Here is a 22,617-nt window from a genome sequence, read left to right as displayed (position 1 = left end):
AACGTGAATGTCGAGGGACTGGGGCCTGCAGTCCCCAGCCTGGAGCAGAAGGAGACGGCCGTAGCCCCGGCCCCGGGGGCTGCTCTGAGGGTCAGTGAGCTGCGCGCACCTGCGTGGCACCCGGCACGGAGCCGCAGATGGGTATGTGCTGGCTCGCTGTCGCTCCTGTTCCTGTCACTCCACTGCTCCCAGGCTCTATAACGAGAGAGGCTCGTTGATGGCTTTTCAGTCTTTCGTGTGTGACACCAAGTTAGAGTCCGTGATGGTGACAGAGGCTCCGCAGATGTTTGAGGGAAGGTTGAACGGCGCGTGTGCTGTCTTAGAGAAGACACCTGCTCGTGCGGGAGCCGACCCCGTGGTTGGCAGCCTCAGGTCTAGCTTCTCCATCTTACTGTCCAGGACACCACATTGTCCATTCGATAAAGCTGAGTCCTTCCCCGTGTTCGGGCCGAGAGACGTGTTTGCGGCCATCACAGCAGGGGCTCACCTCACGGGCACAGGCGTAGTTTCCAGAACTTGTGGAAATTCAAGTGTTCAAGTCCCACGGCATTTCAAACCACCGGGCGGGTTAGCCGTTCTAAAGAAACAGGGTGAACCGTACAGACGGAGAATTCTATAGCAACGTGACGAGAGGCCCCTCCGCATCCGCTTTAGGACGCCAGACGTTTTTTTATCTCGGGGTTTCCTCCAGGGACGGCACCAGTGGCTTTCCCACGGGGAGCGGAGGAGGGGGGCTTTCGGCCGGAAGGGGTGAGCTCGCCCCGGGGCCTGAGCTGTTGGCTTACCAAGTGTGGCCGGGAAGGACTCTGTCTGAGCCAGATTCTGTTGAGGTGTGTGCGTCTGTTTAGCTAGAAAGCCCAGTCCGTGTGGCGTTAAATCGTCTAACGGTGATAAATATTGACACACGTACACTTCACTCGGAAAGAAGGCCCGATGTTCCTTTTGGAAGCTTACCAAAGTAAGCTTGTGTCCTACCCGTCCGTTAACTTCCTTCTTCATTTTCTTTCAGACTCGGACCTAAGACCTAAATCCCTTTGCTTCTCCCACCAGCCTGTCCGGGATGCTGAGTACCGCTCAGTATCACCCGTGTGTATCGCTTTGGGCGGGCAGGTTTGCAAACACGCATTTGGTTCTGGGAGCGAATGTGCCTTCGTGAGGCCATGGTCTTGTCCGTCGGACCGGGTGCGGAAGGTTACTGTTTAACCGAAGGGATGTCCGTGACCCAAGTAAACAGACACAGCCCCGCGTCCTTGTCCGGCTGCTTAGTGGTCAAGGACACGGAGACGGGGAACACAGAAACCGGTTTTCCTCCACTGTTCTTTCCTAGGAGATGGGTTTTAGCCTTTTGAAGATTAGCGCCGACCTTTAATTTTGAAATGTTAAGTAATGTTTTAAGCTGAACACTTACATGAGAGGGATAGCGGGCCATTAGTTGGAGACTGTTTTTTTTTTTCATTTTTTTTGGTTTCAGAGAGAAAGGGAGAGGGATGAGAGAGAATCATTGATCGGCTGCCTCCTGCACGCCCCCCGCTAGGGATTGAGCCTACAACCCATGCATGTTCCCTGACCGGGAGTCAAACTGTGCCCTCGACCATGGAGCCACACCGGCCTGGCGAGACTGTTTCATTTAAGCAGGAGAATGTTCATCCTAAAGAGCTGTAAAGTGTATTTTAAATGAAGTCTAATAATGTTATATTAAAAATATTTAATTTAAATTACATATTTAAAAAGAGTTGTATAGGAGATTCTTCAGTCCAGTTGATGTGAACAGATAGGTATGCTTGTGATTTGGTGTGTGTACCCCTCCCAGCCATGGAGAGCATGGGGGTTTTATTTAGGGCGTTCTAGAGATAATATGTTTATTACGGTGAGTTTCATGCAGTTCAGACATTCATAAGGCGTCCTGTCAGGCTTCATTTGTAACCGGAGAGAAAGTCTGCGTTTGAAACACGAACACGGCAGCGCCAAGGTTGGGTTTTCCTGGGAAGGAGAGCGGGCAGTGTAAGAAGCTAAAGGAGAGGCCCCGGCTTTCCCCGAGGGCCCTGCTCCGATTTGTTAAACAAACACAAGGCCGACAGACGGCAGAGTTCAGACGGCATCGGACTGGGGTCCCTGCCGCCGAGTCTGCTCCTTCCAGTGACGGAGAGAGCCTTCTGTGTGGGGGCCTTGGCCCGGGAGGGAACACCCCCTCCCCTGCCTGGTACCTGTGCATGGAGCCCCGTGGCGGCCCTGAGCAGGGGAGGGGGGGACTGGGGACTCCATGCTGGGACGGGCAGTGGGGTTGGGGTTGGGGGTGGGGGTGGGCTAAGGAAGCAAACGTGAAGAGGCGCTAACATACACCTTTTGATGCATCCCACACGTGTCCCCATCGCCCGCAAAACCTCAGGTGCCCCCAGCCCTGCCCCAGTGGTCCCTGGGTTAGAGGCGACGGGGAAGAGGAGGGGAGGGCAGGGAGGAGAGCACGGGGCAGTGGGAGGAGGCTGGGCCCCTTCCCTGGTCTTCAGCCTTTTCTCGGGACCTTGAGCGTGTGGAGCAGAGGCTGAGACCTGGGGACCCACGTCAGCCCACCGGCGTGGCCTGTTTGGTTGTGCGGTAGCTACAGACATCATCCCAAGGGCAAATGTCAAAGACAGAGATGTCGACGACTGTCCCGTCAGAGGGTGGACCTCATTCAGCCGCTTTCCCGCCAGGTGGCTCCTTAGCTCCTGCCTGGCCCCGGGGCTGCTGGGTTTGCAGCCACGGCCAGAGACCTTGGCTGAGTCTGCGTCGTGGTGTAACCTTGAGGGTCGGACCAGGGTCCGTCCCTCACTCCTGCTCCTCCCGTTTCCCAGTCTAAAAATCAGTGTTGACAACAGCTGTCAACCTATAAAAACAGAAAGGGAAAACCTCCACAAAAGTGTGTTCATCATAACTCTGATATTTATAGATTTTAAACAATTGCTTAAATATGTATACCATGTTCATGGAAAATGCTTATTTTCTGTTTTCTCTATTTCCCCTTTATTTATTGCCGGGACAGGCAATGTTTGTTTTCATTTCTTTCCATTGCAGAGTGGCCAGGAGACAAAATTCTTTTAAGCAAATTTAAGAACATTTTTAGAAGTTATATACAGTCTAGATAAACATTTTTCTGAAGTGGGTTGAATCCATAAATACCGTTTTGCGAATCGATGCATGTTTTTATTTTAAACTATGTCACTTTGTCTTTACGTATGTCCAGTTAGTCTAGAACTAACAACGTGAAAGCAGCTTTATCCCTAAGGGTTTCCTAGGTGGTGTAAGAATTATAACATATTTTTCTTTCCTTTTTTTTTCCCCCTCACAAAATTCTGCCAGCGAGTTGAAAATGGTGATTTCAACTGGATCGTTCCGGGAAAATTCTTAGCATTTAGTGGACCACATCCTAAAAGCAAAATTGAAAATGGTAGGTTTTCCTTCACCACCCAACAGTGAGCTTCAGTCCATCCTTAATCCCTTCCTTTCCTCCAATAATCTTTCCTTTTGGTGACGTTCTCCAGAGAACACTCATAATTTGACAACGGAATAGCGGTAATTAGCGTGTGCGGTACCACCCTCCGGGAGTGGGGGCATGGCCGCTGCTGTCAAACTAGCCGAGTGTCAGGTGGTCACGGGGAGGATGCGCACTTCCCCTGACCCAGTGGTCAAAGGAGGATCCGAGAAACACGCCAGTCACCCCCGAGGAGATGCCTGCTTTCCCTCACGGGCTCCGGTTCCCGGGTGGTGGGTGCTGGGCTGTGAGTCTCAGGGCCCACACAGAGCCCCTGTGGAGCCACTTCGGACTGTGGGAGGCAGAGAGCTGACCTTGTTTTGGTTAAACAAGTTGGAATCGATAAATGCGTAATCTAGCGGTAGACTGAACGTATTTTAGATTTCAGATTTTCTAAAAACAAACAAACCACCAAACCACCCAGAACTCTCAGGGGATAATGTTTTTCTCACCTACGTTTTAAAAAAGGAAGAACAAAAGCACAGAGAAAGAGCGAGAGACAGCGGAGACAGGGAGGCCCGCTCTCCGAAGGTCAGCCTGCCCCTTTAAGGAGAGAGCAGGTGGGAGCCGGCTGCACCTCTCTGAGCGGGATCCCCTCTACCAAGGGGGGAACAGGCGCATTGCAGGCACCCAGTGAGGATTAGAGAGATTGTACCCAGTGCTCTGCACACGATAGGTGCTTTTGTTTAAAATATATTTTATTGATATTTTACAGAGAGGAAGGGAGAGGGATAGAGAGCTAGAAACATCGATGAGAGAGAAACATCGATCAGCCGCCTCCTGCACACCCCCCACTGGGGATGTGCTCGCAACCAAGGTACATGCCCTTGACTGGAATCGAACCCGGGACCCCTCAGTCCGCAGGCCGACGCTCCATCCACTGAGCCAAAGCGGTTTCGGCAATAGGTGCTTTTTAGGGAGCAGATATGCAGATTCCGTGTTCATCACGGATGAGCCTGGTGTTTTATTGACTTCATTTGCCCATTCTGCAGTTTTTTACTTTTAATGATGACTGGGGGGCCTAGCCGGCCGACTCTGCTGTCTTCAGTTTCCTGACTTTCCATGAGGGAAGAGATGCATTTTAAATCTCTCTCCGCCCTCAGGGTCTGTCTGGTTTGGTGAGCGCCAGGGTCCTGCCTGTGCTTCCCTGATGCCAGGCCACCACCTAGCGGCCGGACGGAGAAGGGCAGGCAGCCCGTGCACGGAGCTGACACCAGCCCGCGAGAGAGAGAGAGAGAGAGAGAGAGAGAGAGAGAGAGAGAGAGAGAGAGAGAGAGAGGGAGAGAGAGAGAGAGAGAACGCACTGACCGCACCCCAAACAGCAGTTCCCAGTCCCGGGATATTGTCACCGGCTTTGGTTGATAACCCCCTTGAGACACTGTTGGGATCGTTAAGAAACCTGCTCACCAGCTCTAGGAAGTGGAGACCCAACCCTTAGCCTCAGGTTGGTTCTGACCCGAAATCAGCCCCAGCGCAGCCGGGAGCCTGACTGCAGGGCGCCGCGGCTGCCCTCCCTCATGAGCCGGGTGCACAGCGAGTGCTCGGTGCACAGCGAGTGCTCGGTGCACGGTAGCTACGATCCTCCGCGTTGTCGTCGGGACTTCGCGTCCTGTTGCCATCGCTGGTAACTGTCCAGCGAGCGCCCTTTTCTCAAGAGAACAGTGATCTGGGCCCGTAAACCAGCGAGGAACCGGGGGTGACTTTCCCAGGTGGGAGAGCAGTTGTTCTCTGGCGCCTGTGCCAGTCACTGCTCCACGTGGAAGACGGAAAGCACGCTCTCTAACCGCTTTGCTCAAAGTAGAAATGGTGTATCCGGGCTGTGGGTTGGTCAGGCCTGCCTCTCAGATCTGCCTGCCTGCGTGGGGTGACCTCGGCCCAGTGTACCCCTGGGCTCTGGGGGGTGGGGGCAGGCGGAAGAAGCTACTCTGGCAAATAAAGCCCAAGAGGCACTGATCGGAAAGATGCTGGGGAGTCCCAGCCCCAGGGGAAGGCGGGGGAACGGGGCTTAGGGAACAACCAGGACCCCAGGGAGAGAACTGGGGGGGGGGGGGCAGGGGTCCTCAGGGGTCCCCCGCTGTGCTGACAGCCCCCTCTCCCCCAGGGTACCCCCTCCACGCCCCCGAAGCCTACTTCCCTTACTTCAAAAAGCACCACGTGACGGCCATCGTGAGGCTGAACAAGAAGATCTACGAGGCCAAGCGCTTCACGGACGCGGGCTTCGAGCACTACGACCTCTTCTTCATCGACGGCAGCACGCCCAGCGACAACATCGTGCGCAGGTTCCTGAGCATCTGCGAGAACACGGAGGGGGCCATCGCCGTCCACTGCAAAGGTGCGCGCCCGCCCCCACGGCCCCGCCCGCAGCCGGCACACCGGCCCCGCAGAGGCACTGTGTCTGAGAAGAGGGGGACGCGGCCTGTTGGCACAACCCCTTCCCAGGAAAAGCGTGGCTTGGATGTGGGTGCCGGTGGTGGGGTGGCCTCCCAGGTCCCCTCGCTTCCCAGGCGCCTCCGTGAGGGGGCGGGACAGCGTCTGTAGGCTGGCCGGACACTTAATTTTTGAAGACTTTTTAAAAGATGCGTTTGTATTGATTTTGAGAGAGAGGGAAAGGGAGCGGGAGATGGGAACATGGGTGAGAGAGGTGCATCAGTGGTCGGCTGCCTCCTGCGCGCCCCCCACGGGCTCGAGCCTGTGCCCTGGGCCTGTGCCGGGAACGGGACTCGCACCCGCTTCCTTCCTGGCCGAGGCTCAGCTGCTGGGCCACGCGGGCCGGGCAGGCACCTGCACGCCTGTCCGGAGGCAGGGGCTGGTGGCTCTCTCTCTCCCTCCTGGAACCGGCCATCCCTGCCCTCCCTCCCGCACCCCCCTGGGCTGATGCTCCGCTTTGTGCCCCAGCTGTGGGGCCCTGCCCCGTCTGCTGCTGCCGTTCCCCACGGGCTTCTGCATCGTGGGAATGCGTGTCCTCCCAGCCCGTGGCCAGGGCACGGCCGCCCATGGGCCTCGCCGGCTGTTTGCTTGTCTCTTTGAATGACTTGCGGGACTTGGTTGTGTAAAGGAATCTCTAGACCAGCCGTGGGCAAACTACGGCCCGCGGGCCGGATCCGGCTGTTCTATCCGGTTCTCTTGCTCTCACCTCCGCTCCTTTCCTTTGCATTTATATTAGTTCACACACACACTCCATCCATGCTTTTGTTCTGGCCCTCCGGTCCAGTTTAAGAACCCATTGTGGCCCTCGAGTCAAAAAGTTTGCCCACCCCTGCCTAGTCTCTGGCGGGGGGGCAGGGGTGGCCACGTTGGGGCAGGGTCCTCCGGTTATAGGGTTTCGTTAGCACCTAGAAATGCAGGCCGCCCAGTGGGATTTCGGTTTTAGATAAACGACGAGTGCTTTTTAAGTGTGTCTCAAACATGGAGGGGACGTACGTGCTGTGCGTTCTCTGCAGCCTGTGTCAGCTGCTCAGCAAACAGGAGAGAACACGGGCTCGGAGCCCCCAAGGCCGCCTCTTTGATTTCGGTGCGGAGAGACAGCTCCGGCCTCCCTGGGCTGCCCCCCGCCCCCACCCCCGGCTCCCCACATGCAGCGTCTCCGAGCGCCACCGGGGGCGCTGTCCCCACGCCTGTGGAGTCTGGTGCTCATGGTCTGGCCCATGAGGGGGCTGTGCTGTTCTTTCCAGGCGCGAGCGCTCTGGGTCTGACAGATTAAAACGCCATCCCGGGCCTGCTGCTATGTTTAAGATGTGAGTAGGTGGAGGTACTTGGCTGAGCATGTGAGAGCAACGGGAAGCTGCCTCTGCAGGGACCCGGGAGGCGGGGGTGAGCCGCACGTGGCCCCCACCTGGATGGGGCTCCCGTGTCAGCCCAGTCCACCCGACGGGCCCCTCCCTCCCGTTTCGTAGCAGGAAGGGGCCCTGAGGGCAGGGCTCCCTGACTCCGAGGGGGTGTCCTTCCCGCACTCCTTGCAGATCGCTGCTCTCCCCATCGGGTCACGGAGGTGGGGAGGGGGGAGGAGGCGGTGAGCGGTGAGCAGCCTGACTGCCTCGCCCTCGCATTTTGTTAATGGTTGCCCAGGCACGCCCTGGCCAGGCAGCTCGGTGGGTTAGTGTGCCATCCTGATAGGCCAAGGTTGCGGGTTGGGTCTGGGTTAGGGCACATTCAAGAACCCACGGACGAATACATCAGTAAGTGGAACAGCAAGTCGATGTTTCCCTTCTCTCTCTCTCTCTCTCTCTCTAATAAAACAAATAAAAATAAATGAAAAGATTGCCCAGGCCAGGAAAAAGCCTGCCTTCCCCGTCTCTCACGTACCCGCAGCGGCCGAGGGCTCCTGGGCGCAGGAGACGCTCACAGGCTCTTGTCTTCCGGGGATGCATTTGGCCGGACGTCTCGCTGGGTTTTGTGGGTTTTCGCATCTGAATGGTCTGTTGCAGCTTTGGCACAGCGAGTGCATTGCAGCCTGGCCGTGGCGTCCGGTTGCAGAGAGGACTCTGTGCAGCCGTCCGCGGCGGCCCCCGGTGGCCGCTCCGCGATGCAGTGGTGACACTGGTGTGGGAGGCGCAGCACAGCGTGGCTTCCTGCCCATCCTGACCGCAGTCCTGAAGTCCGAGCCGTGAGCCCGGGGCCCGTTCTGCGGGGGAAGGCCCGCCCCCAGGTGGCGGCACCTGCCTGAGGGTTTCATTTGCTTCCTCTTGTACACACACGTGGGAGCCTTTTACACGGGTCCCAGGGGCCCTCAAACTTTTTAAACAGGGGGCCAGTTCACTGTCCCTCAGACCGTTGGAGGGCCGGACTATAGTTTTTAAAAAAAACTATGAACAAGTTCCTATGTGCACTGCGGGCCCGGGACGAGTCGGCTGCTAAGCAGGACAGGCAGCGGCACCTGGCGGGCCGGGTAAATGTCCTCGGCGGGCCGCATGTGGCCCGCGAGCCGTAGTTTGAGGACCCCTGGGTCACACCTTTGGAGTAATTACTGCCCTGCTGCTTTTCATCGCATTGGTGTCTGCTGGAGGCCCGTTAATTATTTTGACATCCGCCCTGATCAAGTCAGCTTAATTTCCTGGGAATTCAGCCGCCTCGAGCATTCTAACTGAACTGCAAGGAGGAGGCAGCGAGCATCGTCTTCCACGTCCCACGAACCGGTGGCTGCCGGAGAGAGAATGGCTGCGCCCCGTGCCTCCCGCAAACTGCTGTGCAGAGCAGGGGTGGGGGACGTCCGGCCCGCGGGCCGGGTAAGGCCCTCAAAATCATTGGGCCCGACCCTGCCAAGGCATCAGGGGAGTTAATTAACCGTCTGACCCAACAGAGCAGGCTGATGTCTAAGTGGATACTGTCGCGTGGCCCGTGAATGACGTTTTAAATATCCAGATACCCTTCCCGGTGGACCAACCAGAACCGAGTTGGCTGGAAGGGGTGACCTGTTATGACCGTTAAGTGTTCCTGTTCATCTTCTGGCTGAGTCAAGGGAGGGCTCGGGACTCGTGACATTTCCTAGCACCGACAACGACTTGGAAAAGGGCTGCGCCGCGCAGTCCTGACGTGTGATCGCTGAGCTTCTGTAGCGAGCATGTCCAACGCCAAGGCTCACACGGGCCAAATAAATGGGGCACGCGGCCTGCGGGCCCTGAGTTTGACGTGCTTGTTCCGTGGGGATTTCAGGACCTGCCTGGCGCTGTGAGGCGGGAGCGGGGCAGTCGGTAAACAGACCACGTCCCAGCTGCTTGCCCCGCGGCGCCCGCAGCCCTCTCTCTCGCTTAGGCGCGCTTTCACCAACCGTTCAGGTTCCCTGGAACCTGGCGGAACGCTCCTCTCCTGGAAAGAGCGCAGAGTACGTTCTTTTTATAGATTAAATTATAGGCTTTTTGAAAGGGGGAAGCAGCTTAAGTTTCAGAGGGATCTGAACATTTTCTGCACCTTTTTTTTTTTTTTTTTTTTTTTTTGGTTGTGTGTGTGGCAAAGACCCCCTGTCCTCCCTGGCCCAGGGAGAGGGCGTGGGGCACTGGTGTCCCCACAGAGGCCAGCGGAGGGGCTCTGGACACCGACTGGGCCCTGGTCCTGCTCCGGGCCACTGGGCTGTGTTCTGTCCACATGATCTGTGGCCTCGTCAGATCTCTGCAGAGACAGGACTCTTACGTCTAAAGAAGAGCGCACGGGGGCCGCAGTAAATGCCACTCTTTCTAGCGTGTTGGTGTCGGGGCAGGTCCTTGGTGTCAGGAGGTGGCCCTGCTTCCGATGCCACAGGCCGCCCCCCACACACACCCTCGTCTGATGGAACGGTCAATAGCGTTTTAAACAGGCAGAGCCTGGGCAGGTGCTGGGCGGGTCTGCATCCTGGCTCTGTCCCCTCTCTTGCAGCCGGGCTGGGCAGGACGGGGACGCTGATCGCCTGCTACGTCATGAAGCACTACCGGTTCACGCACGCCGAGGTCATCTCCTGGATCCGAATATGCCGGCCCGGCTCCATCATCGGGCCCCAGCAGCACTTCCTGGAAGAGTAAGTCTGGGGTCCCCACGGGCGGGGCACCGCCGGGTCCCCGGTCGCCCTGCCTCCTTCCCCCGACCGACCGTGGCAGCCGGGGGGTGAACGCTGCATCAGGAGAGAAGGCCCTGCCCCAGGAGCCCGGCGGGGGGTCAGCTCCCCCTCCTCAAGGCTCCCGTGGTCTCAGCCCCGCAGGCGAGAAGGAGGCGCAGAGCACCTGCGCCTGCCCGTTCCCTGTCGCCTCCTGGGTGTGGCCCGGCCACGTGTGGTTTTCTTAGGCCATCCCACCTGGCCTGTGGCGTTTCCTTCTTTCCTTTCGTTCGCCTGTCTGTGAGCAGAACGGAGAGAACGCACACAGCACAGATCCCAGCCGAGGTCTGTGGGTGCCTTGGGCGAGGTTGCCGCTTTGCCACAAGGAGCCGGCTGCCGTGTGGCCGCACCCGAGCGTTCCCCAGGCGGGAGGGGGAGCGGGGGTCCCGCCTGCCCGTACTTAGAAGGACACTTATCAGCCCTTCCCTCCTGCCCAGACACACGCACTGACTTCTGTCAAACCCCGGTCCCCAAGGGGGAGAGATGTAACGTGTAGGGGCACGAGCCTTCCTGTTTCCCTTAGCATTTTAAAAATCACCAGCCGTTTGCCCGTTCATAGGACGAGGAGCCCTGGCCGGTGGGGCTCGGTGGGAGCGGGGTGGCTGTCCACCTGTCTGTTGGCCCAGCGGCCCGTTGGCTGTCGGCCATGAGAGGCACAGGGAGCCGCAGCAGCGTCCCTGCAGAGGGTTCGGGGCGGGCATGCTCACCGGCAGGCGTGGGAGCTCGGGCTTCTGCACAGACTCCAGGGCCGTGGCGGGTCAGTCTCTAGCAGGGGTCCTCAAACTACGGCCCGCGGGCCAGGTGCGGCCCGCCGAGGACATGGATCCGGCCCGCCGGGTGCCGCTGCCTGTCCTGCTTAGCAGCCGACGCGTCCCGGGCCCGCAGTGCGCATAGGAATTTGTTCATAGTTTTTTTTTTTAATGTATTTTATTGATTTTTTTTTTACAGAGAGGAAGGGAGAGGAATAGACAGAGAGTTAGAAACATCGATGAGAGAGAAACATCGATCAGCTGCCTCCTGCACACCTCCCACCGGGGACGTGCCCGCAACCAAGGTACATGCCCTTGACCGGAATCGAACCTGGGACCTTTCAGTCCGCAGGCCGACGCTCTATCCACTGAGCCAAACCGGTTTCGGCCATAGTTTTTTTTTAAACTATAGTCCGGCCCTCCAGCGGTCTGAGGGACGGGGACCTGGCCCCCTGTTTAAAAAGTGTGAGGACCGCTGCTAAAGCACGCGGGGCGTTTTGTTCGGGCTGCAAATCTGCTTTGGAGCTGATGTGGGACTTGCGACTCCAGGACCGTGCAGGAGCGACGTGGTCTCCTGGGCGGCCGAGCGCGGGCGAGTGGGTTCCCGCAGCTTCGTGGAGGCAGGACGCCGAGGCACCCGTGGACATACCGTCACCTGGGGGGCGCGTCAGGAAGGGGGACGGTGCGGCCCCGGGCCTCCTGTGGGCGTGGCTGTGGGCAACGAGCGCGTTCACCAGATTTCTCCCTCGGAGGGTTCCCAGGAGGGGCGTCTGCGGCCTCGTGCTGCTCGGAGGCCTGGGCCGCAGCGACGTGTCCGATGACTTCCCACCAGCCGGTGTGGGAGCCGGAGGCGGAGGCTGACTGCCCCCCGGGAGGGGACGGGGACTTGTCCCGGGCTAGACGTTGGCCCCGGGGCCGTTGCAGGACATCAGTCTCCGGCTGTGAGGACGGACGAGGGACATGACAGATGAAGAGTGCGTCAGCGGTGACACAGACGCATGAATAAGTCACACGCTGCTCGGGAGAGAAAGGACGCGGAACGTCTTCTGATGGGTTTTCATCTGTCAGAGACCCGAGCCAGGGGGACGGGTGGTGCCCTGTGGGGAAGGTTCATTCCAACCGGTGACCTCAGGACGCCGGCTCCTCACGCCTGCCAGTCCTCACCCACACGCCCGGGGGTTGATTTCTGTGTCTTTTAAAAATACATTTTTATTGATTTCAGAGAGGAAGGGAGAGGGAGAGAGAGAGAATCATGGATCGGCTGCCTCCTGCACACCCCCCACTGGGGATGGAGCCCGCAACCCGGGCCTGTGCCCTGACCGGGAATGGAACCGTGACCTCCTGGTTCCTAGGTCGATGCTCAACTGCTGAGCCACACGGGCCGGGCCCCCATTCTGCTTGTTTTCCTCAACGTCCGGTCCGTCGGGTATTTGCCAGCAGGCGAACTTAGCGGTAGGCGCAGACCTCCTCAAGGTTAAGGCGCCTGCGGATCGTTGGGGATCTGGTTTCTGAGCCAGCAGGTCGGGTGGGACCCGAGATCCCGAGTTTCTCACAAGCGCCAGGTGAGGCGGGTGGTCCCACCCACGTGGTGAACGAGGTCTGAGCTCCCGCTTCTCCGCGCTGGACGCCTCGCTCAGCGTGGGGCTTACAGCATTTGGTAAATGTCACCATAGAACTGGGTGACATCGGAAGTTACTGGGTCAGCCAGTGCTTTTTATTGCAGGAAATGACCGAGCACAAGATGAGGAACACCTGTCAAGAGACGGGAAAAATGCTTGGAACTGTCTTAACGACGGAGCTGGAGTTCTTAACCATGATTGAGTCCTGCTGTGTGCTTTCTGAATGTGTGTGTGTGTTAGATACAGGCATCGGGTCAAGGGAAGTGGGTTCCGTTTTTTTTTTTTTTAATATATTTTATTGCTTTTTTACAGAGAGGAAAGGAGAGGGATAGAGAGCTAGAAACATCGATGAGAGAGAAACATCGATCAGCTGCCTCCTGCACACCCCCCACTGGGGATGTGCCCACAACCACGGTACATGCCCTAGACCAGAATCGAACCTGGGACCTTTCAGTCCAGAGGCCGACACTCTATCCACTGAGCCAAACCGGTTAGGGCGGGTTCCATTTTTTTTTAAAAAAATAATCTATTTAAAAGTTTTCAGAACTTGCTATTCCTAAAATAGCAACAAGTAGGGTCTGAAATATTAGAAGCAGAGTGAAATAATGCCTCACAACCTTGTGGTGTGTTTATTAGAGTCACAGGCACACGGCCTGGGTTTGAATGCGAGCCACAGTCACATTTTTGCAGGAACAGCTACTACAAACGTGGGGATTGCTTTCCGACAGTCACTATTACATCATCCGATTCACTCGACAATCCCCTGGCGTTGAAGCCACTGGCTGAGCACGAACACGGTTCGGGTCTGAAGAATAAGGTGTATCAGAAGACGTTTCGGCAGCGGTGGCATCAGGAATGGATCTTGGAAATCTCATGCCAGTTGCCGTGGGACTTGGGGTGGTTTTTGTTTTGTTTCCTGTGCGAAGGGGTGAGAGGCGAAATAATGATCGTCAGGTTCCGTGGTGAAGTTGGCATTTCGGTTTGAGAGCCGTGATGGAGGGCCGGGATGGAGGGTCCTACCCCTAGATTAGATTCAGCTAGCTGACTCTTTGGGGGAATGTCCTAATACCAGTGGTCGGCAAACCGCGGCTCGCGAGCCACATGCGGCTCTTTGGCCCCTGGAGTGTGGCTTTTCCACAAAATACCACGGCCTGGGAGAGTCTATGTTGAAGAAGTGGCGTTAGAAGAAGTTTACGTTTAAAAAATGTGGCTCTCCAAAGAAATGTCCATCGTTGTCCTGTTGGTATTTGGCTCTGTGGACGAATGAGTTTGCCGACCACTGGGCTAAGCCATCCCTTTCCTTCCTGGCTCCATGTTCTTGGTGCTGCAGGACCGGGCCCCTTCTCCACCCTCCGACACTTTTCTAAACATCTGCCGGTGGGATAGCCATCAGTACCGAGCACGAGCGGTTCTCCTTGCTTAGCCGTCTCCTTCCGTCTCCCGGGTCGTGGGCGCCGCTCTCTGACATTTTCCTCTGACGCCAAGTGAGAGGGTCTCATTCGCCCGATTTCCGAATCCAGGAGTGTCCCCTGTCCCCACGGCCGCCCCGGGGTGGTGCTGGGAGCCGTGTGGGGCAGATGGCCGCCCCGGGGTAGTGCTGGGAGCCGTGTGGGGCAGATGGCTGCCCCGGGGTAGTGCTGGGAGCCGTGTGGGGCAGATGGCCGCCCCGGGGTGGTGCTGGGAGCCGTGTGGGGCAGATGGCCGCCCCGGGGTGGTGCTGGGAGCCGTGTGGGGCAGATGGCCGCCCCGGGGTGGTGCAGCAGGCCTGGGTTGCGTACCAAGAGGGAGGGTTTCCAGACGACATGACCACGGTGGCATTGGGTGGACGCGGGGAAGGGCGGGTCGCGCTGGGAAGACGCGTCCGGACTAGATGGGTGATGAAGGTCGGGGATGCTGTGGGCAGGACTCATCAGGAATTGTGAAGGAGAGAGGTCAGCTCCGAACAGAAGCAGCCCCACAGTGAACCGTGTGCTCGCAATGCAAAGGCAGAGACAAGGCAGCTGGCCTGCCTTTCTTGGGGGGGATTCAAAACGCAGATGTGTGCCCGCTGGGTGGCTCAGGTTGAGCGTCGACCTAGGAACCAGGAGGTCAAGATTCGATTCCCAGTCAGGGCACAGGCCTGGGTTGCTGGCTCCATCCCCGGTGGGGGGCGTGTGCAGGAGGCAGTTGATCCATGATTCTCTCTCTCATTGATGTTTCTCTCTCCCCCTCTCCCTTCCTCTCTGAAATCCATCGAAAAATATTTTTTTTTAGAAAACAACAAGGGGTCACAATCTTCTGCGATGGAATTTGTCCTGAGCCTCTGAGAACCTTCGCAGTCAACGCCATGGCGATCGGGACCTGGATCAGGAGAGGGTCCTTGGTGTTTTGTATAGAATTTAATTGCTGTGGCTTCAGAAAGTGACGTTATTTCCCTTATCCTAAGACTTGGTCATCGCTCTGTTCTGCTTCGTGCATGTTTATCTGCTCGTCTTTTTATTGACAAGACGCCGTACTTCTGAGATGATGGTACGTGGTGTGAAGGGTATTTTGCTTTTTCTACAGAAAACAAGCATCGTTGTGGGTCCAAGGAGACATTTTTCGATCCAAATTGAAAAACAGACCGTCCAGCGAAGAAAGTATTAATAAAATTCTTTCGAACTTGGATGACATGTCTATTGGAGGGAACTTATCCAAAACACAGAACGTGGAGCGGTTTGGAGAGGTGAGTCTTCCCGGGAGGTGTGGGGGTCCCCCTGGGACTCCCGTCCTGCACGTGGACTCACAGGGTGTCGCTTCTTTCTTCTCTGAGCGGCTCGAGGACCAGAGTCTCAGGCGTGGAGCCCTCCTCCCCTAAGGCAGACGGGGTGACCGCGCACAGAGTCACGGGTTGGGGAGGTCACCGTGGCAGTGGTGTGGAAGGAGGCCTCTGTGTGGCCGGGGGAGCGGGGAAGGCCAGGGAGCTGGTGATGGGGGATGGGCCAGGGACACCGTGGCAGTGAGGAGGGAGAGATGAGGGACTGGAGGGCTCTGTGAACCCCAAACTTTTGACGGATCAGAAGCAACGTAGGAAAACGACATCTTCGCTGTCCACGTTCCTCCATCTCACAGACGCAGCGTCGGGGAGCCGACAGGAAGGCTAGCGATGACGCTGCTAAGCATTCCGTTCTCGTCTTTCCCTCCCATCCTCGCACGTCTGTTCTCACTCCTTTCTATTTCAGGCTCTCCTTCCCCTGTCTTTTTTCCACGATGACGCGTCCCTCCCTGTCCCCCAGCGCGCAGCCTGTTATCCGACGGGTCCTTTAGGCAAGGCTCCCCCCACAATGTTACGTTAGTTTCGGGGGCACAGCCTTAGCGATGAGACGTTGACGTGACGACGTGATCACCCACCTCACACCATACGTGGTTATGACAACATATTTTAAAGATCTTACTTATTGGGGTGACCTTGTCAATAAAATTGCATGGATTTTGGGGTATGCGCTGCCCTGCATCCTCTGTAACATACCGTTGACTATCTTCCCTATGCCGTACTTGACATTCTCTGATGCACACGTGAGCAGTGCTGAACTCATAGTGCATCAAAGCGACGCAAGATAACCTAGACGAAACACACCTGCACACAGAGAGGACCTGCCATCCAGTAAGACAGCCACACAAAGCCAGTTCCTCACCGTGACCTTTCTGTGGCTCATGCACGTTTCCCCCCAGAATAACTTAGAAGAGGATGAGCATGTGGAAATGAAGACCAGCATAACCCAGGGAGACAAGCTACGTGCCTTAAAAAGCCAGCGCCAGCCACACTCCTCGCCGCCCTGCGCTTTCAGGTAGAGATTTGAAACCTGGACCTTCACGTTGTGTTCCACATGTGAACAGGATATTTAACGCCCCCCCCTTTTTTTTTTTAAATCTATTTTTATTGATCTCAGAGAGGCAGGGAGAGGGAGAGAGAGATACAAACATCAATGATGAGAGTCATTGATCGGCTGCCTCCTATACGCCCCCTACTGGAGATCGAGCCCACAACCCAGGCATGTGCCCTGACCGGGAATTGAACCGTGACCTCCTGGTTCATAGGTCAACGCTCAACCACTGACCCACACCGGCCAGGCTTTCCCCACTTTTCTTTTTTAAATCCATTTTTATTGATCTCGGAGAGGCAGGGAGAGGGAGAGAGAGGAACATCAATGAGGAGAGAGAATCGTGGATCGGCTGCACCCTGGCCAGTGTGTGTTCAGTGGTTAGAGCATCGGCCCGGGCACTGAAGGGCCTTGGGTTCGGTTCCCAGTCAAGGGCGCGCACCTGGGTTGCAGGATCCATCCCCGGCGAGGCACCTGGGGGAGGCAGCCAATCGATGTGTTGCGCTCACATTGATGTTCCCCTCCCTCCGTCCCTCCGTCCCCCCACTCCCTTCTACTCCATCTAAATCCAATTGGAAAACATCTGTGGGTGAGGATTAACAAAAGCAAACGAAACAAGGGCGGACAAAAACCAATTTTTTTGTTCCTCTAAGTGGAATTCAAAACGAAACAACAGGACTGCAGTCGCTTCCCGCTGGCTCTGGGGTGTTTGGTCGCGTGGAGGAACGGGTGCCCGGTCCCCAGGGCCTCCCTGTTGCCAGTTTGACACCCTCACGGCTCTGACCGCGCGCGCGCCTCGGTCTCTGCTGGGAGGGGCAGCCGGGGACCCTGAGCGCCTGTCTCTGCTCTTTGTAGGTTGGAGGATCTGAAAGGGCACCCGAGAGCAGTGGTGTCCCAGCCTTACAGGTACGGTGACCGGAGCCCCACAGCTCGGAGCTCCCACATCACCCGCCTCTGACTGCACCCCGGGCCTGAGCCAGGGGTGGGGGCCTTGTCCCTGCCAGGCCGTTGGATATTTGTAACGTCATTCGAGGGCCACACGAGAGCATCCGCTTAAAAACCAGCCTGCTGTGGTTGGCCGAACATCTCACTCACTCCAACGCCTGGGCGGGGCCAGGCCCAATGATTTCTCGGGCCTTCCACGGCCCGCGGGCCAGCCGTCCCCATCCCTGCAGACTGGTGAAGAGCTGCACCCCGCGTTTCCCCGCTTCGGCCCCTTCCTCTCTGTGACGATGGGCTTTACGTCCCACGCTCCCCAGGAGACGGGTTCCGTGTTCCTGAGCGCCCAGGGCTGGGTGGCTGTGACAGTGACCGGCGCTCCCAGGGTGGGGTCTCGGATAAAGGACCTTGGCTGCCACAGCCCTTCCCAGCTGGTGCTCCATCTTGCTGCATGTGGCTGACACTTCTGCTCTCCCCCTTCCTGTTGTTGCCTCCTTTCCTTCCTCATTGTTTTCTTCCTCCTCTGCCCTCCACGCGGAGAGGACACGGTAGTGTTTTTCTCGGGGGAAAAGTCCCCTGAGGGCTCTCTGGTCGTGTCAGGCCATCGGGGTACCAGGACCCGGTGAGGGCTTGGCGAGGGCCGGAGAGAGGTTTGACCCCAACCGGATGCCCTGGGGAGACAGCGCTGGGCCCTGGGGAGACAGCGCTGGGCCCTGGGGAGACAGCGCTGGGCCCCGGGGAAAGCGGAGGTGGTTACACAGCGAAGCCACAGGGTGGGAGCGCGGAGGCCCCGCCGGAGGCGGTGCAGCTGTGGGATGTAGGGGGTCCGAGGCAGAGGTGCGACTGGCAGTTGGGATGAGGCACAGCCATGGCCTCGCCCAGGCCAGGGCCCGGTGGGAGGAGGGGGCAGATGCAAGGACCCGTGAGGCCCACGTGGGCGGCGAGGAGGGGAGGGGACCAGGATGGCGGGAGGGGAAGAGCAGGGCGCGGGGTCCCCGGCTGGACCCCAGCACGGCCACTCGCAACGGGGGCTGAGCGCCGAGGCTCCCCGAGAGCGCCCGGCACAGACCCACTGGGCAGTGGCTGCCCGGGACCGCTGTCGCTCGCACGTTTATCTCACCCTCGCCGGTGGCTGAATGTCAGCGTGACACAGCTTTCCCGTGACACTTGGCTCTCTTTTCTCCCCGAAGACTGGCTTCTTCCCCACAAGGATCTGCGTCTACTCTGAAGATCTGCAAAGTGGCTTCGTCCCCGTCCGCCACGGCCAAGCGCATCGCCAGGGGCACCTTGGCCTCGGGCGCCAGTGCGAGAAGGTAACTCGCCCCCTCTCCGAGGTGCTGGGTGCGGGCAGCAGCAGGGTATTTGGCTGCCCTTCGTCAGGGGTGGGGGACTGGGGGGGGGGGAAGAAACCCCAAAAGGCTCTGTGCCCTCCGGGGCGCCTGTCCCTGTCCTGAATTGTGGGGGACGCGGCTGCGGAAGGCAGGCATGTAGCACCCTTCCTGTAGTTCGCCTCACCTGACAGCGGAGCCGAGTTGTGTGTGCTGAGGATACAGCTGATGGTCATTTCTCCCGAGGCGGCCGGGACGGTTCATGGAGCCGTGTGACCAAATACGTATGAGTTCAAGCTCACACTTCTCACTCTTCGCTTAGAGTTCACTTCCTGCCTCAGGAGCCATAGCACCCCGATCTCACGCCTGATAGCACCTGATCTTGCATCGAATAGCACCCCGATCTCAGGACCAACAGCACCCTGATCTCATGTCCAATAGCACCCCAATTCAGGACCAACAGCACCCTGATCTCGCATCCTATAGCACCCCAATCTCAGGACCCATAGTACCCCGATCTCGCATCCTATGGCACCCCAATCTCGGGACCAGTAGCACCCTGATCTTACATCCTATAGCACCTCAATCTCAGGACCCATAGCATCCCGATCTCGCATCCTATGGCACCCTGATCTCAGCACCAACAGCACCCCCACAGGACCAACAGCACCTGATCTCAGGACCAACACGATTCACCCTTTGCAGGTCCAGTAGCACCCCGATCTCAGGACCAGTAGCACCCTGATCTCACATCCTATAGCACCCCGATCTCAGGACCCATAGCACACTGATCTCACATCCTATAGCACCCCCATCTCAGGACCAACACGATTCACCCTTTGCAGGTCCAGTAGCACCCCGATCTCAGGACCCATAGCACCCTGATCTCACATCCTATAGCACCCCGATCTCAGGACCCATAGCACCCTGATCTCACATCCTATAGCACCCCCATCTCAGGACCAACACGATTCACCCTTTGCAGGTCCAGTAGCACCCCGATCTCAGGACCAGTAGCACCCTGATCTCACATCCTATAGCACCCCGATCTCAGGACCCATAGCACACTGATCTCACATCCTATAGCACCCCCATCTCAGGACCAACACGATTCACCCTTTGCAGGTCCAGTAGCACCCCGATCTCAGGACCCATAGCACCCTGATCTCACATCCTATAGCACCCCGATCTCAGGACCCATAGCACCCTGATCTCACATCCTATAGCACCCCGATCTCAGGACCCATAGCACCCTGATCTCACATCCTATAGCACCCCAATCTCAGGTCCAGTAGCACCCCGATCGCAGGACCAGTAGCACCCGATCTGCCCTCTGTCCCCGGCACTGTCCTCGGCAGGCCCCCCGTGCCGTGCTGTGTGTCTGGGACCGAGCCCCGGCAGCACGGTCTTCGTGTTCCTGTTCCCCCGCAGCTTCTCCGTGAACTCGCGGCTGGCCAGCTCTCTGGGGAACCTGAGCGTGGCCTCGGAGGACCCGGACAACAGGAAGGCCCCGCCCTGCAAGGTGGGCTTTGCAGCCAGCCCCTTCGCCAACCTCCTCAACGGCAGCTCCCAGGCGTCTTCCAGAACCTACCCCGAGCTCAACAACAACCAGTACGGCCGCAGCCCCCCGACCAGCCAGCGGGGCCCCCCGAGCGCCAAGACGGAGGAGCTGGGCCCCGGCCCCGCCGCCCCCGGCTCCCGGGCCTCCTACACCGGCCTGTCCTCCTCCTCGGCCCGGTTCCTGAGCCGGTCCATCCCCGTAAGTACGCAGACGCCGCCGCTCGGGCCTCAGACCCCCGATCGCAGCTTCGGGGCCTCGCCCCCCTCGCCCTCGTCACCCTCCTCGCCCTCCTCGCCCCGGCTGCCCCCAAAGAAATTCAACAGCACCAAGGAGGCCTTCTGAGCGCCCCTCCCTGTGCCGGGACTGTGGGCACATCCCGTCCACCCGCCGACTCCCCGTCAAGTAAACGCCCAGCTTCCACCGGGTTCCTCCTCCCTCCTTTCTCCTCCCTGCGCCCGGGCACGCTGCCCTCAGTCAGTTCTCGGCTGGGTTTTCTAATCTAATCGCTGCGGACCTGCTCCGAGCTGGAGAGGTTCCCACCACAGACAGGGGTGCTGGGCGGCGGCCTCAGGGACCTTCTCCGCGCCGTGCATTAAAGGGTGCACCGTGAGCAATATCTGCTCAGCACGGAGCCTTAGGTCCTTGAGTGTGTCCCCCCCGCAGGGCACTGGCCCAGCATTACCTCGGTGGCCCGGGGTGAGCATAAGAAGGCTCCTGGGGGTCCCTGGGGTGTAGGGAGAAGGAGCTGCCGTTCCCGCCAGGCTGGATGAAAGCTCCCCGAACACCCTTTACCCGGAGGCTCTTTATCAGGGGACCAGCCCCCTTTCATGACTGGGGATCCCTGTTGGGGTAAAGTCTTTAAACAAAAAGAATCTTTTTATTGATTTCAGAGAGGAAGGGAGAGAGAGAAACATCCGTTGGCGGCCTCCCGCACGCCCCACACTGGAGATCGAGCCTGCACCTCGGGCCTGTGCCCCGACCCGGAATGGAACTGGTGACCTCCGGGTGCATGGCACGACGCTCAACCCATTGAGCCGCGCGGGCCGGGGCGTTTTGATTGTCTCAAAGGGAACTGAGGTCTCTGGGGTATGAGTTCCGATTTGGGGGAACGAGGACAGGAAAGAAGGGGAGAGAGCTCGCACAGGTCAGGGCATGTGGGCCAGCGTCGGCGGCCACACTGATTCCCCCGGGTCACCCTCGCGCCCACGTTCTTCAGACGTTTCCCGTGTCATCCGGGAGAGCTGGTTCCGCAGGCGAGGAGGGGGCGTGCTGGTGCAGCGAGCCCCTCAGCCGAGCGGTAGTGGGGGACAGTTAGTGGGACCCACGTCCTCAGATGGCAGATCAGAAACCATTTTTCTAACATGGAATGTGTGTGCGTGTGCACGTGTACACGTGTGCAGTGGGCACATGTGTGCGAGATAGTGTGAATGTGTGTGCACATGTACACATGTGTGCAGTGGGCACACGTGTGCGAGATACAGTGTGAATGTGTGTGTGCACGTGTACACATGTGTGCAGTGTGCACATGTGTGCGTGCATGTGTGTGTGTTGGTTGAACTCTCGGCCACGCCCACCTCTACTCAGGCCTTGTTCTAAGTTCCCCCCCTCTGTCCACACGTCCTTCTGCCGCATATCCCCCCGACTTTATTCCCAGGGGCGTGTTTGACCATCACGCTAGATTCCTGTGGAGATCAGGGCCCAGGCAGTTGCCAGCTCACCCCCCACCCCGCTTCCTGTGACCCGAATCCCACTCTGCTGGGGTGCATGCGTGTCGGCATGCTGAGGGGAACGGTCATGCGTTTCCGTGTGCACAGCTGGGTTCGAGGTCAGGTCCTGCGCCAGGAGGGGAGGCCACCTGTGCTTGCACCTGCTGATGGAGGCCGGCCGTTGGTCAGCCCCGAGGGGCGGCCCTGCCCTGTGCAGAGCAGGTGATGTAGAACCGGGGTCCGTGAGCACCTTGCCACGGTCACGGCTGAGGCCGGGCCCACGTCACAGCGGGTACCCGGAGCCTCCGTGCTGGGCCAGAAGCAGCGCGTGCTCTGGGTCTCCGCGTGGCCGGTGGATTCTCTGATGCCTGTCGCGGCCTCGCCTCCTGCTTATATAACCTCATCTTGGCTGCAGTCGCTATTTTCTTATTTTCCTTCTCCTCCTCCTCATCTCCTGGCCCGAAGAGGGTAATTTTCCAATAATTAAATTTAAAGTCGGAGTCTGTGTGGGCGGCGGCTGCGCGCTCCCTCCTCTCCCCCTTAAAGTTGTCATTTTCTTGTAAAGAAAACGCGTTTCCAAGTAGAGCTGCCAGCGGGGGACGTTTTTCTCTCCCAGCCCCCGGGAGGCAGCTCGGGTCTCCGATCGCTGCCCTGACCTCCTTCGTCTCTGCCTGAAACCCTGTCGCGGAGAGGGGGCTGCCCGCCCTTGGCGTGTGGCCGGGAGTCTGTGCACACGGAAACCCCCGCTTTATGAGGCGCAAAGCAGGCGGCTGTGAGTTTCCCTGTGGGCCCCCTGCAGCTTTCCTTTT

At 58.3% G+C, this 22,617-nt stretch overlaps 1 protein-coding gene across 8 annotated transcripts in view; it reads left to right on the top strand.

Annotated features, from left to right (window-relative positions):
* The window catches only part of CDC14A (cell division cycle 14A), a gene marked incomplete at its 3' end in the record, with an annotated part of 77,057 nt that overhangs the window by 47,401 nt on the left and 7,039 nt on the right, over window positions 1-22,617 (top strand). For 3 of the 8 annotated variants that reach the window (XM_080647700.1, XM_080647698.1, XM_080647701.1), the window contains 8 exons: window positions 3,337-3,424; window positions 5,610-5,840; window positions 9,854-9,992; window positions 14,980-15,139; window positions 16,126-16,241; window positions 17,130-17,180; window positions 18,404-18,526; window positions 19,973-20,300. In XM_080647700.1, coding sequence (XP_080503826.1) covers window positions 3,337-3,424; window positions 5,610-5,840; window positions 9,854-9,992; window positions 14,980-15,139; window positions 16,126-16,241; window positions 17,130-17,180; window positions 18,404-18,526; window positions 19,973-20,300 — 1,236 coding nt within the window. Of the gene's footprint in view, window positions 1-3,336; window positions 3,425-5,609; window positions 5,841-9,853; window positions 9,993-14,979; window positions 15,140-16,125; window positions 16,242-17,129; window positions 17,181-18,403; window positions 18,527-19,972; window positions 20,445-22,617 lie in introns of those variants that run through there. The other 5 variants (XM_080647697.1, XM_080647695.1, XM_080647696.1 and 2 more) reach the window with 2 other exon arrangements.

Source organism: Plecotus auritus (genome assembly GCF_963455305.1).
Source record: "Plecotus auritus genome assembly, chromosome: 12".
Taxonomy (NCBI): Eukaryota; Metazoa; Chordata; class Mammalia; order Chiroptera; family Vespertilionidae; genus Plecotus; species Plecotus auritus.
Note: the sequence above shows the minus strand (reverse complement) of the source record. Positions and strands in the feature narration are given on the sequence as shown.